General features: G+C 36.1%; 1 protein-coding gene across 4 annotated transcripts in view; it reads left to right on the top strand.

Moving 5' to 3' along the window:
* The window catches only part of Fgf13 (fibroblast growth factor 13), a 501,298-nt gene that overhangs the window by 483,150 nt on the left and 2,590 nt on the right, over window positions 1-15,558 (top strand). For all 4 annotated transcript variants that reach the window (XM_013146953.3, XM_013146954.3, XM_063246465.1 and 1 more), the window contains one exon: window positions 15,058-15,256. In XM_013146953.3, coding sequence (XP_013002407.1) covers window positions 15,058-15,256 — 199 coding nt within the window. The remainder of the gene's footprint in view (window positions 1-15,057; window positions 15,257-15,558) is intronic.

Here is a 15,558-nt window from a genome sequence, read left to right as displayed (position 1 = left end):
GGAATTTTTAGTGATCATGATCACTGGTAATACAGAAAAACAAGCATTTTAAAGTGTGACTATAGAATTATTTGTTACTTTTTCAAGTTCTTTGAGACCACTTCTATGCTATATGATTACCTTAGGTTGGAAGTACTCCCTGCAGGGATAATTTATGCATTTTTCATTCTCATGCAAATACCTCAACAGTCTACACTGTTGAAAATAAAAGCCGAAAATTATTCTGAATAGTAATGGTTGTACAAAGCTTATGAAGTATTAATCATTTTTATGTATTCTCATAGTGCACATTATATTACTTTCTGGTTGTGTGCTCATCTATGGTAATGCTTAGGTAACAAATATTTGACAATTTAAATTGTCTATTTTGATAAAGAGCTGTAATTTGCTTATTTCAAAATATAATGTCACCTCACATAAAATCAATAAAATATTAACATAACATGTTGAGTTTTTTCAGGAAACACAAAACAAATCAAATTAAATTATAGCAGTGGGAGCTCAGTTATAAACTGTAGCTATGCACTTGGTCTAAACTCTCCTGTAAAACATTGCATTCATAGAACTCAGATTTCACTGCAGTGGTTTCTGTATAACTGTAGCATAAGGTGTTAATGCTAATAGATTCTACCACAAGAGATGGCAGTTTTGACATAAATAGAAAATTGTTTTCTTGCTTACTTCAGCTTATCTGCTCATCTCAGCATTACATGTCCCTTGTGAAAATGGGTTTTACTTTATGCTAGTGACAGTCATATTTCAAAGTGTCCTGTTTTAATTAACTTTTACAGATCTTCTGTGTACCAATCCTTACTTTCTCAAGAGACCTAGATTTCCTTTTTTTCCAGAGACAAGTGTGCATTGTGTATTGGAGCATTTCTGCTTACTTCTCTATACAGTTCCTCTTGGAAACTAACTTTACAGAAGAATATAACCTGGCTAGAGAAGCCTGTCAGCTTTTTTCTTGCGCTCTGAGTTTCGTCAGAAACAGACACCTTCCCCCAACGAGACAGACAACTTATTTTCCCACATCTCCTGTTAAATGTGGGAAGGGGAGGAGATTTCGCATAGTCACAAGATTATAGAATTGGGAAGAATAAATTATCATAATTATTACTATCTCTCTTTTTCATTCTGTTTTTTTCTCTGCTTTCTGTTTCTATCTCAGTTTTCCGCTTGGTCTCTTGCATGTGTATACAAATGCACACATGTAAGTCTGATTAATTAATTTTGATTTCTCCTTTTATCTGTTCCCCACATCTGCACCTAACGAGTCAATAGCCTAGTTTCAGTCAAAGTGTTCTGTAGTCATTCCTTAAAAATTTTCTAGGGTAAGTCAGTGGGAAGAAAGTACCCAAAATGTGCTGAAATACTGTTATGAATATTTTACAATAGAAGAATGAACTATTAATGGCATGATCTAGGAGAATGTTACATGGACAGCTTTATGTAAGATAAATGGAAAGCTACAGCTTTGTGTAGTGCAGAAAAAAGTAGCTGGGGGACAGGCTGGCCAGCTTGGTTTTTGCTCTGTTAAAATCGTTCCTTCCCTCCAGAACCAAGGGCAATTTAAGGCTACTGGATCCTCAATGTCTTGCCTCCTGGAATCATAGAAATCAGAATGCCTTAGAATAAGGACCTTTCACAGGTCAGCACCAGCCACCTTAAAGCTTCCTCTAGAAGGAGCTTCTTTCCTGCTCTGAATTTATTTTCCAGAGGAAAATGTTAAATAGGTTCTAGTGTGTTTGCATCTGTGCTTCCATGTCTTTGATGCTAAAAGAAGCACTTTAGAAAATATTTTTTAGAAAGATCTACTAAAATCTATTATAACCATTGCCTTTGTTATCATCATCATTATGAAGCTGTCCCTTTCCTGTCATTTGAATGCCATAACTATTCAAGCAATTGTAGGAAACTTGAAAAGAAGGAACTGTTTAAACATAAGGTGCTATTAGCTTTTTCATTATTGTTTTTATTAGTAGCTTACATTATGAAAGTAGAGCTGCTGAATTCGTGGTTTTTAGAACAAAAGAAATCCGGCAATGATGTACTTTGTGGTATAGTAATTAAAATCAAACATGTAAATGTCATTTGGGCTATTAATACTGGGTTATTTCAGAAATTCCTTTAGTGTCATGGGAGCTCACTGACACACATTATTGTAGTTCTCGTTTTAGAGTCTTAGGATATTTTAAGGTCTAAATCAAAAGCTTACGTATTGTAACCCGTGAAAAAGAATTCCTACGGAAAGCGGAGCTTGCACACACAATCCATGTATAATGTTAACCCCTCACAGAAATGGAGAGGTGTTTCCTCTACTCCATTTCTCTTCAGTGACGGTCACTAATTTTTATAGCAGTTTTGAGTGGAGGGCTGATACATTTTCTTATATGTCACATAAACTGAAAGTTAGGGCAGGAAAAGAGGTCCAGTGGTCACTGAGCATTGAGAGATGTCCTAAGCCCTTCTGTGCATGGCCTCTCCAATCCTCCCTAGAAAGCACTTACTGCTCTCTCTGTAGCAGATGCAGGATCAGAGCACACATCAATTGCCCAAATTTAGAAAGCTGTAAAGTGGAACAGGGTAGTTTTGAACAGAGCTTTTTGGCGTTCACAGGGGCAGGGCACACCAGAAGGGCAAGGACTGAAGCTTCAATGCGTGTTGGAATCATTGACTTAGAAGGCAGTTAACATTGCGATCATGTAGTAGCTATTATCTGGATGAAAAGCAGCACTTGCAATTGTATTATGGTCTTCTTCCTGTGTTTTTCTTCACCTGTGTGATAAGGAACTTCACTCTCAAACCAGTGGGATTCAGATCCATAATGGAATCATTACAGAGTTGTACTGTCAAGATTAAATCAGATTATTATATGCACATAGGCTGCCACAGTGCCTGGCACACAGTAGCCTCAGTAAATATTAGTTCAGAATGAGTTCTTCCATCAAGGTTCAAATGAATGAACTGACATTCCTTCAGACTGACGGCCAGTAATGTCTATTTACATGCTCTTACTTAGCTCCTGGCAAGGAGCAGGTAATAAGAAATGAACTCTTTACAGAAAGCTTCCTCTCTACTATTTCCTGTCCTCGGATTTGCAGATTTAATGCGACTCAGTAGCCCAATAACACTCCTTGATACTGCTCCCATCCTTCATATGTAGATGAGGCCTTTGCACCATGTCCTGTAATACCAGGCTGTACACTCTGAAGTGGAAAGCATGAGTTAAGCTGGTCTCTGTGCATTAGCATTGCTTTGCGATCTGTGCAAGACAAAAGATAGACCCCACTTGAAAGTCTTTGAAGAAGCAGACTCCTGGTTATCATGAGTGAAATTTCTATACAGAGACAGAGCCTATCAGTTTTAATACCACTCCTACTGCACAAGTCAAAATTATGACCCTCAACATTGGTATGTTCTGAAGTACTTGAACATCCTACAGACCCACCTTGGTATAATGTTATTTTTAATGGTTTGCATACCTTACCAGATCTTGCAGTGGGTCTAAGAGGAAACAATCTTTCTCCTTTGTCCTACAGTTGGTTGGTTGGATCTCTAGGAAAACTCTTCAGAGCTGCTAAACTTTCAAGTTTTCAGAGCTTGCAGCATCTCTTTAAAATACACAACCTCCTAAGCATAGTCTCCTGCTGCCTGCAAGTATTTTAGAGCTCATTCTCCTGGAGATAGTTTTTGTTCACACTTTGAAACAATAACAGACAGGAATACTGCCACAAATGTGAAAGCTTCATAGAAATGATATTTAGTTGGTGGGTAAAATCAACCCTAGTAACCTGGTAAAGGACAGGAAGTTTTGTTTTGAGAAACCATTTCTGATATTTGATTAACCTTTCAAAGCAAATATGTCAACCTTGGCCTGCAAAACCGAAATATAGTTCAGACACATTATAGACAAGAAAAAATGTTTAGGATTAAATCCCACTTATAAGAAGTATTTTTCAATTAGAAAATAAAAGTAATTTTGTGAAGATGTCTGTTTAACAGTGTGAGCACCTCTAAATATAACTTGATGTTCACAAGCCTCCCTGGAAAGTAATTTTTCATATATATATATATATATATATATATATATATATATATATATGAGAAAAGTAATTTCTCATATATATATGGAGATGGAGAACCAGGTGGAGAACCATACATGTACACTGTAATTTTTAAACCAAGTTAAATGTCTCTATGTCATCAAACATGATTTCTTTTTGGTTAAAACATTAAGACTCCTTTCATCATCTGGTTTTTTAAAATCCACAGTACATGTTTTCATCTATAACTGTTTTACTGTGCAAAGCACACCAAGTTTCTTGTTCCAGTCTCACTGCAGCTTAGTCCCCATTGATCAACCTCTTCTCATACTTTTCTCCCGCCATACTCTCCAGCCCTAGTAACCGCCCCTCTTACACTAAACTTCTGTGAGATCAAATATTTTATATTCCGCATGTGAGAGAGATCATATGATGTTTGTCCTTCTGGACCTGACACATTTCACTTAACACACTGGCCTTTATTTTACCCATGTGGTTGTAAATGGCAGATTTCATACATTTGGTGGCTTAGTCATATTTCATTATTTATATTTAGCACTGCTCTGTATCCATTCATTAACTGAGGGATACTCACGTAGAATCCATGTCTTTTCTATTGTGAATGATGCCTCAAGCGACCAGAGGCATGCAGATGTCTCTGACATACTGATTTCATTTCCTTTCCCTGTAGTAGTGGCATTGCTGGATCATATAACAGTTCTATTTCTTGTCACTTGAGGAACTTCTTTACTGATTCTCATAACAGCTAAAGTAAGTTATACTTCTATGAACAGTGTGCAAGGGTTCCCATTTCTCCAGCTCCACACCAGTATTTGTTTTGTCTTTTGATAATGGTCATTTTTACTGGAGTGAGGTGATCTTTCTTTGCAGTTTTGATGTGTATTTTCTTGATAGTGACTGTGAGCTTTTTTTTTTTTCTTATACCTCTTGATCATTTGTATGTGGTCTTATATGAATTGGCTGTTTCAATCTATTGCCCCTTTTTTCATCAGATTATTTGTGGTGTTTTCTTCTGTCTTTGCTACTCTGAATATCAGCCCTTGTTAGATACAGAGTTTTCAAGTGTATTCTCTCATTTGGTAGGTTTTCTCTTCACTGTAATAATGTTTTATTTTTGCACTGAAGGTTTTTAGTTTGACAGAATTCCATTCATGTATATTTGTTCTGATTTTCTGTGCTTTTGGAGTCTTGTCCCAAAAAGCCCTTGGGCTTTCTTGTGTCATGATAAGTTTTAATAGTTTCAGGTGTTACATTTAAATCTCTAATAATCAATTTTGGGTTGGCTTTTATAAGAGGCAAGGGAAATGGCCAGCTGGTTTCATTCTATTTCATATAGATGGCCAAATTTCTATTTTCTGAATTTACTGAAAAGGCTGTCCATTCTTTAATGTCTGTTTATAACACCTTTGTTGAAAGTCAACTAGCTGTGCATACATGGGTTTACTTCTAGACTTTCTACTGTGTTACATGCGTCCATATATTGATTTTTATGCTGATGCCATGCTGTTTTGGTTATTATAGCTTTGCAGTTTATTTTGAAGACAGGCCATATAATTTCCTGTGTTGTCCATTTTTGCTCAGGATGGCTTTGGCTACTCAAGGCTGTTTTGTGATTCTACACCAATTTTGAATTTTTTCCTAGTTCTGAAAAGAATATCATCAATGTATTGACAGGGATCATATTGAGTCTGTGGATCATTTTGACTCATATGGAAATTATAGCTATATTGATTCTTCCAACAAAGTAACATATATATTATGTGTTCCCATTGTATGTGTGTCCCCATTAATTTATTTCATTAATGTGTTTTAAAATTTTCATTGCAGATATATTTTATTACTTTGGTTCAGTTTATACTAAGTAATTTTTTGGAGCTATTGTAAATGAGGTGGTTTTCTTGATTCCTTTTTAAATTAAAATTCACTATTAGTGAATAGTAATGTGACTGATTTCTGGGTGTTGATTTTGTATGCTACAACTTTGCTAGAATTTTAATCATTTTTGGTGGAATCAGTAGGGCTTTCTATGTGTAAGTTTATGTCATCTGAAAATGGTGGAATTTGACTTCTTTCCAATTTGGATGATTTTTATTTCTTTCTCTTGTCTCAGTACAGTGTTCACTGTTGGCTTAATATATATGGCCTTTATTGTGTTACGTACATTCCTTCTATATTTAATTTGTCCAGTGTTTATTATATTGAAGGGATCCTGAGATTTATCAAGTATCTTTTCTGCTTCTATTGAGATTATCACATGCTTTTTGTCCTCCATTCTTTCAATGTTGTGTATCACATTTATTGATTTGCATATGTTGAACTATCATTGCATCTGTGGCATAAATTTCATTTCATCATGTTCAGTAATCTTTGTAATGTAATACTGAGTTTAGTTTGCTAGTATTTTGTTGAGGCTTATTCACATTTGTGTTCATCAAGGACTTTGCTCCCTCTCTCCCTTTTTTCCTCCCTCCCTCCCTTCCTTGCTGCGTTTCAGTTCTGGTTATAGCCTTGCCTGGTTTGGATAGCAGAGTGATGCTGGCCTTATAGAATGTGTTTGGAAGACTTCCTCCCCCTTCAATTTTTTTTGGAATGACTTAAGGACAGTTGGTATTATTTCTTGTACCAGTATTTGGTAGAACTTTGCACTGAAGCCATCTGGCCTGGGATTTTCATTGATGGAAGACTTTCTGTTACTGATTCAATGCCAATATTTATTATTGGTCTGTTCAGGTTTTCTGTTTCCTTGTGAGTCACTCTTGTTAAAGTCTGTATTCCAGGAATTTGTCCATTTCTTATAGCTTATTGAATTTGTTGACATATAGTTATTCATAATAATCTCTAAAAATATATTATATTTCTGTGGTATCAATTATAGTATTTCCCTTATCATCTCTTGATTGTATTGATTTTATCCTTCTGTGTAGCTAAATACTTGTCCATTTAGTTTATCTTTTATTTCTTTGATGAATGTGCATGCCTTTTAGTGTCTATTTTATTAATTTTTGTCTCTAATCTTATCATATCTTCTGTTAATTTCAGATTTGGTTTGTTCTTGTTTCTGGAACATATTTTATGTAGAATGAAATATATCTTTGCCATTGCCTACATGGTCTATATTCTGGAAAGGTTGGATTGGCATAACATGCTTTTGGGCTAGTCACATAGTCTTGAAAACATGTGGGCCATCCTTCTTTGTCACAAATCTTAAGTAACTTCCATTTCACACTGTATTTGCTCACAGGGCTTGGAGCTAAAATAGATTTTTAAATCATACAATTTCTGTATGACAAAAATAACCTTTTTAATTTCTGTATTTCCATAAGGAGTATGTTGTTTTTGTTTAGTCTCCTTTTTTCCTGCTTATTTCAAAATTTTAATAAATTGCTTTGTAAAACTTTATTGCCTGTTATCCCAATGTGTGATGCTGCTTCATAGAAATGTATGAAAACACACAACAATCCAGTGCTCTGGAATTAAAATATCATCCTAATTCTATTTTCAATACACTATTATTTGACAGGCTCCTTAATATTGCCATACTCTGTATTTGTGAAGGACTAAAGACAAAAAGCAATACTATGATGGCATATTTTGTGGGCTCACCATAAGGTAAATTAAAATATCTCAGAAATATCTTGGATCATAAAAATGCTACCAAGAAATTTCATTGTAACCATATGAGGAAAAATAGCCCCATGTGCATAGTGTTCATTATAATTTGCATTTCTTTTCAAATGCTTGCTAATTACCATGTGTACTTTTAAGTCATTTTTTAACATAGAATTTCATAAAGTGCATTTTTAAGCACCCCATTTCTTTAGTGCTGTGACTTGAAGCACTGCAGCCATTGCAGCCTATTGCAGACAGAAATGAAAAATTAGAGGAGCCAAAACAGTTTTCAGGGAACCAAGCTTGGAGGAGAAAATTAAATATAAAGCCTAATTCCTCTGCCGCCCTAATTTCTGGCAGAACATACACACTAATGCATTAATAAAACCCATTTAGAGAAACCTTTTCTTTGTAAATCGATTCCATAATTTAAAAACAACTTGAAAACAAATAGAATTTGTTTGCCCTGGTATTCTGGGCATGCATTTTCAGAAGCAATCCCACATTTCATGTTTTTGGAGATTTATAATTTTCAGAGCTTCTTTCACATATATCATTGCCTGGAATCCTTGTATACAGAACAAGTAAGGTCAGCAGAACTGGGAGAGGTTTTTTTTTCACCCCTTTACAAAAGCAAGCCAACAGAATTTAATTGAAATGTTTAAATATTTTGAGACCAAAGACCAAGAGTGTAAGCTTTGTAGCCATGTAAGATGGTGCACACCTCCAAACTTGCCCTGTGGGAAGTGCAGGCAGGAGAGATGCAAGTCTAAGCCCAGATTTGGCAATTTAGCAAGATGGCCTCACAGAATAAAAACTTTAAACCAAATGGCTGAAGATGTAGCTCAGTGCGGAGGCCTGGGTTCATTCCCCAGTCCTGGAGAAGAATATAGGTTTTGTGCCAATGTTTTGGTTACCAGAAAATATTATTGTTTCTTGCAACTCAAACATTTTTTGTTATTATTTTTGCTTTTCTTCCTTCTTTCCCTCATTCTGCCCTCATCCCTCCCTCTCTATCTTCCTTTTCAGTATTTTAAACTGATCTGTAGTCCACTTCCCTCCTTTTACATCTATCATGTCTCTCTTGCAGCAAGCACTGACTTGCCTATCCTTTAAAACAACTTTTAAAATGTAGGGTCACAGCCTGTTAAACAGCCTTTAAAATGTAGCATCACAATCCTTTAAAGTGTAGTGTCACAGTCAACCTGTTTTGGATTTGTATAAGAGAGCTTCTAAGGTCTGTTCATGCTGTACTTCATTTTGCATTCACTTATTTCATCAGGTGTATACTGCTCATGCAGTGTAAGCCAGGCCTGATATTAGAATCTACCCTCAAGTATCTCATAGTCCATTGGATATTTGAATGAACAAACTATACACTATTATGAATTAATCATTTTGCTTAGCAAGAGTATACTGGGTGAGTATTGATTCCTTCTTCCTCATCCTTTCCCTTCTCAAGCTTTGAACTCAGTAATAATGAAGTTCATTCACATCAAATGTACCCTGGGAGAGAACATCAAAGCCCTGAATATAATAATTAATCCTGGATTTTGAAATCACTCATGGAGTTGAAGCCTTTCTAGAGAATATAGGTAGTTACATTTTTACCCCATGGGTGTCATTTATACTTAAAAATTCCATTTATTTTTTTAACAGAGTTGAAAATCTGATTTTAATCTGCATATGATTTTCACTGGACTGGGGAGTAAAATACACAAGTGAGACCTGCCTAAGACACCTGATAAATTTAAATCTGGAAAACTAATTATTACCAGAACATGGCTCAGAATTAAGATTGACCCTTGGTATTAGCAGTAATTGACAAACTAATGGGTTGAACAGACCATTAGAATGTGAATGGAAATGGGAAGAGGAAAAGAGGGAAGTGGGAGCATTCTGGGAAAAGATAGGTTATTTCAAATGCTTTTATAGAGTGTCCTGAAAAGAGTATCTGTACCCTTGTTATCAAAACTCTAAATGCTCACTGCTATATCTGTAAACTGCCTTTGTTTAGTGTTTCATGGTGACTGCTTTTAAAATGTTACATGTGCATAAAACAAACATATTGAGAAACATTAATCTACCCCAGGATTTACGTACTTCACATTGCATGCACATATGTAAAAGTTGATGTTACCAGAGATTTGTTTGATAGTCTAGGGGATCAGTGTTGCCATTTTGGGTGTGGACAACTTCAGTAAACTCTCTCTCTCTAGATCCAAAGTAATCCATATAACCCATTTAAAAGATATTTCCTGTGGGAGAAATGTGTTAAAGGAAACATTTACAGGCTACATGGCAATTCTCAAAGCTTCTCATCCTGCTGAGACAGGGACTAAAATGAAACACTGCCACTGTAGCTGATGATACAGGAGCAGGGAAGAAAAGGGTGAAACCCCATTATTAAGGACGATGTTTACCAAATTATTTATTTCAGTCAGTCTTGGTGTGTATATTTTGTTACTAGAGATGGATTTGAGGCACTGAGATGTTGTAAGTGATACAGCAGTATTTTAGTCACCATCAAAGCCTATGCTTCTTTTGACCAAGGTCCAGTTCCAACAGGCCAGACATACTACAGTCTTTCCACACTTTGCAGTCAGTGCCTGTGGCAACCCAGGACACTGTTGCTTCTTCTGACTGTAAAAGCGAAGAGCAGTTTACACTAGTCTCAAGGCTTTTGTTGTAGGCAAAGATATTTCTGGCATGCCAATGGGTCTTGGGGTTATTTGCATGTATCTAATTGACTTGCCTCTCACAGTCTGTATGGAGTTCTAATGCTCCCTATGGAGACTGGGACAGCTGACTGATAACATCTGTGAGTCTGATAGTTCTCTAATGTGTCCTATTGATGCACTCCATTGACATATTAGGGATTCAAATGCTTTCTTCTTGTCAGTGATATTTCAAAATTCAAAGACATATTTACCCCCTTAATAGTGTGAATAAGCTGTCAAAAAAGAAGTGTTAGATTTTACTTTTGGATCCACATATTCTCTAAATGTGGATTCCCCATTCCTTACCTAAAATAGGATCAGTATAACGAGCTGCTATAAATTCCTTAAACTTTCAATATTTACTGGAAAGTAAATAACCTTGAATTTAAATGAGAATAGAATAGAGACAATTGTGTACATGAAAGATATGAGACACTGATTATTTCATGATATAATTTCTCTATTAAAATATAGCATACAAGAGAGATAAACAGCTTTTAATAGAAATCAGTGCATAAACATTTACAGCACAGAAAACACTTTTTTTTTACTGACACCACATAATTTCTTAGTAACTGTGCATTAAATATGCTGTATCTTTTTAAAACCATTTTTTCACTGTAAACCTGATACTTACCTAGTGTTTAGTAAAGCCAGAACTCAGTTACTGCTAACTTCATTAAGTACCTGCTATGTGTCAAGACCACTATGGTAATTTCTTTTAGGGCACTAGTGAGCATCTCCAAATCAATCAAAATAGGTGGTTTCCTTGATGTATGTCTACCTTATGTCCTGTGAATAGGGCTTCCCAGGCTTGGGACAAACCCAAAGTCTATTATGTATATGAATACTGCAAAGACACAGAGGCAGCTACACCCCCTGTCCCCACCCGTGGACCTTCCTTTGTTGGGAGGGATGTTCACATTTTTCCCACATTTGATAAAAAATCATCTCTTCTGCCTACTCATTCTGACACTGGGTAAAATGACAATGTCATACACAGAGAACAGAACACTCCTTTGGTTGCTTCAACATTCTTTTTTTGGCCTCATTTTCTCCTCTCTACTGAGATTTTGAGTCCAAATTTAGTGGAGATGACTAAGAATTTACCAGGATATGACAGAGCGTTCAGTTCATTGAGTCCTTCCTTGCTATTTTCCAATAGTTGTACCAATTGCCAAGTTTCTAACATTGTAGGTGCCATGTCATTCATAACAGATACTAAATCACCCGTGCAGGATCTGTCTGTTCAGTGACAGCCTCCTTCTATATTCTGCTGATTTTATTCTATGGTATAAAGGAAATTCCCTGCAGACTTTCTACTGGTTGGTACTGCTGAGTTTTAGAATTTCAGATTTTTAAGTATGAATCTCTTAAATGTGAATTCTATCAACAACAATCAAGTAATCCAATAATCAAGTATTCTGCCATGAGCTAGGCAATATGACTTTTAATTATCGAGGGGAGAAAAGAGAGACTTGGAAATAAATGAGATTCCATCTGGAGCTAATCATGCATGCGCATCACAGGATCATGCTAGTGATATGGATGGAATTTATAGGAGCACAGATTCGGATTTAACATATTCTGATTAGGAGGAATCATATATGAGTCCAGAAATAAGAATAATTGAGATAGACCTAAAAAGATGAGAGAAAAACCTGTAAAATGACATTGTAAACAGAGGAAATGAATGGAAGCTAGAAAGGCTGCATGGTGGCACTTGACACTGGGAGGCATGGTAGTGACTGACGAGTGGAAGATTTTAAATGTCACATCAGGTTATTCGTCATTTTTATACAGGCAAGGTGAACTTATCAGAAGTTCTTGAGGAAAGGAGCTTTGCTTTCAGGAGGTAAATCTGCCAGCAGAGGAGAAAAGATAACTGTATTGGTCAGCCTTCTGTTTGTGGAAAAAATACCGACACTCACAATTTAAAGGGGGAAAGGTTTATTTTTGGCTTACGATTATAAAGGTTTCCATCCATGTTCTGTCACTGGCTCTGAGGCAGAAACAGCACAGTGGAGGAAAACCATTGAGTTCATGGTAGTCATGAAGGAAAGATAGGGGAGAAGCCATAGAGGATGGGTCCCACCTCCTAATAGCCCACTCAACTATGAAATGATCATTGGATTCACCCAATGACAAGGTTAGAGCCTTCTCAATCCACCCACCTATTCAGGAGTCTCTTAATCCAGTCAAGTTGACAATAAAGATGAACCAGCACAACCAGTAGGAGATTCTTGCAGGGGACCAGCAAAGAGGGAATAAAGGCACAAACTAGTGCAGTGGTGCTAAGAATGAAAGGTGAAGTCAAGGATCGTGGGCTATGGAGCATGTGAATGAATGAATGCAATAATCCTCTCAAAGTGGGCTGCGATTTCTAAAAGAGGGAAGGCAAAGAAGCAGAGTGCAACAAGATTGGATCTGTGCCTCTTTCCTTTTGTCTGTTGTGAACTCCTGTTCTCTGAGTCACAGCTGAAATGACATACTGTCTGGGAAGACATTCCTAGGCCCCCACTCAGAATTGAGTCTGACTTCCTTTGTGTCACATGGTACTCCTTTTATGCCTCCCTTTCTGTGATGGTGGTAGCACATTATGTGTCCAGGCTATCTGGGTACTTGCCCCACTCCTGAAAATATTTAGTAAGCTGTCTGAGTGTGCCTACTATAAACCTATTAATTTTTAGCACCATCTAAGCATATGATGAACTGAAAGAACATGTGTCTGAAATGAATGAGTGCTGTTACCACACCAGATGATAAATTCAGTCCTCTTTGAGACCTGACTCAGCAAATACTATGATCCCATCTCTTCCATCTGCAGATCCCATCTCTTCCATCAGCCATACATTTTTGTGTGTGTGGCTAAATGGTATCACCAGCTTTGGTCATATGTATTATTCACCAGATTTATTTTGCAATGCTTTCTGACACTTTATGCATGTAAAATCTACTGTGTAAAAATTATTCTTTTCCCAAATGATGATTTGATTCCCAAACAACTTCAGCAAAATTCTGTGCAGTTGTCCTCATCACTAGAGGAACTGTGGAAAATCTTAGTCATATTTCTTTATAAGCATACCTTGGCTTTTCGTATGTCAAGAAATCCTACAAAGAAGTGATTTCATAGTCCATAAATAGAACTCTTTAGTTCCAACCATGTGACAGTTGCCCTAGAAGTACATTTCTTCTTGAGTAGGTTGAATTTGTGGAATCCTTTGAGAATCTGTAAAGTGTGAACCTAGTCTGAAATAACCCCCAAAGAAACTCCAACCCATGCACCCTTGAGGCTAAATTGGGGGAATCAGTCCTATTGCTGAGTAAAACATAGTTTTTAGATTCTAAGAAAAGAAGAAAATTGATTTAACTTCTAGAGAAATGCAGAGGAACATATCCATCTTTGCACAAATGACTTAGAGTACTTCATATGTTGCTTAGCTAGTATGCCCTAGTTAGCAAGATGTCCACTGTGAAAAGGAAGGAAGATGAGACCATGGAGACACTGTTTATATAAGACGCATGTCTTGCAATAGGCTTTAAAAACTCAGATAATATTATCAAGTCATTCTTGATAACATCTAAGCAAATTATCAAATCTTTAGAGCTTCATCAGTGTTTTTGTCATGTGTAGATCAGTGAGCATTTTCCTCATTCTCTGCCACTCCAAGTGAACTCTCTGCTACTCTGTGGATTACTTATAGATTGATATCTGCTCATTTCATTTGACTTAAAATTGTTACTGCCTACGTGCATTCACACACACATGCATGCGTGTGCACACACACACACACAAAATTCAAATTTCCCTGAAACAGTCAATGTTGGGTTAAGAAGTAAACATGCCTAAGTACATGGCAGAAAATCATATTGGAGGATTTAAGATTCCCAGGGGTTGTTATCTCATGTCTAGTTGTAGAATTACTGTAAATTCATTGCTTTATATTGATTTGTCTGTAAATGTTACTGTAAGACAAGGAGAGGGTAAGGGGACTTTTCTTTCTTTCTTTCTTTCTTTCTTTTTTTCTTTTCTTTTCTTTTCTTTTCTTTTCTTTTCTTTTCTTTTCTTTTCTTTTCTTTTCTTTCTTTTCTTTCTCAAGATCCAGTGATCTAAAAAAATCAATTTGGTTTACCTTAAAGTAGTCCAGCCAACACTATAACACAGAACTTAACCTCAGACAGCTGGCATCCATGCTGTATAATATCTTGAGATATTATTACAAAAAATTATTACAAAGACAATGTTTTTTTCTTACTTATTCTTGAAGGGAACAGAATTCCGTAAGAGAGCTTTATGCATGCCTCTTTAGGCCTTGGCTCTGGTATTTGTCCAGCGTATTATACTTGGGTGCTAGTTCTTATTTTCCCATTACATACTCCAAAGAATGTTAATCATTGATCACTAGTACTTAGGACTTTTCCTAAAGCATATGAAACGTTTTATACACTTTTGTGATTTAGCCTTTTAGTTAAGTTTCTAAATGTCTCAAGTTGACACAATCAACCACTACAACAGTGATAACAGTTTATGCTATTAGAATAGAGTACCAGTCATATAAGCTTTAACAAAGTATGTCCTAAACTCCTGAAAGGCATTTCCAGTTGTTCTACATGAACTTCGTAGTTATCAACATTGAACTTTTGTTTATTTACTTCTGTTGCAGGAACATTTCACACCTGAGTGCAAATTCAAAGAATCAGTGTTTGAAAATTATTATGTGACATATTCATCAATGATATATCGTCAGCAGCAGTCAGGCCGAGGGTGGTATCTGGGTCTGAACAAAGAAGGAGAGATCATGAAAGGCAACCATGTGAAGAAAAACAAGCCTGCAGCCCATTTTCTGCCCAAGCCACTGAAAGGTAAATTTGATATTATGGAAATTATGGGTGATTGTACCAAAAATTTATTTATATGAATCCTTTATCACAGTTTTGAATGTAAAGAATAATTATCCCACAGATAAGCCATTTATACAAAAATTTACAAACATTTCCAATATTCAAAACAATAGATTATAGTCAGGTAATAAAAATCGTAAAAATATGAAGCATTGACAAGGGAATTTGTTCTCGTGATTTGAATTTTTGCATTGTTCATCTATATAACAGCTACACTTAGGTGGAAGGAGCTGAAACACTCAGATAGCTAAAAACCCCAAATT

This window comes from Cavia porcellus, unplaced genomic scaffold (assembly GCF_034190915.1).
Source record: "Cavia porcellus strain 051 isolate PalLab524CR breed Dunkin Hartley unplaced genomic scaffold, mCavPor4.1 scaffold_3, whole genome shotgun sequence".
Classification (NCBI taxonomy): Eukaryota; Metazoa; Chordata; class Mammalia; order Rodentia; family Caviidae; genus Cavia; species Cavia porcellus.
This window is presented reverse-complemented; position numbering and strand designations above follow the sequence as displayed.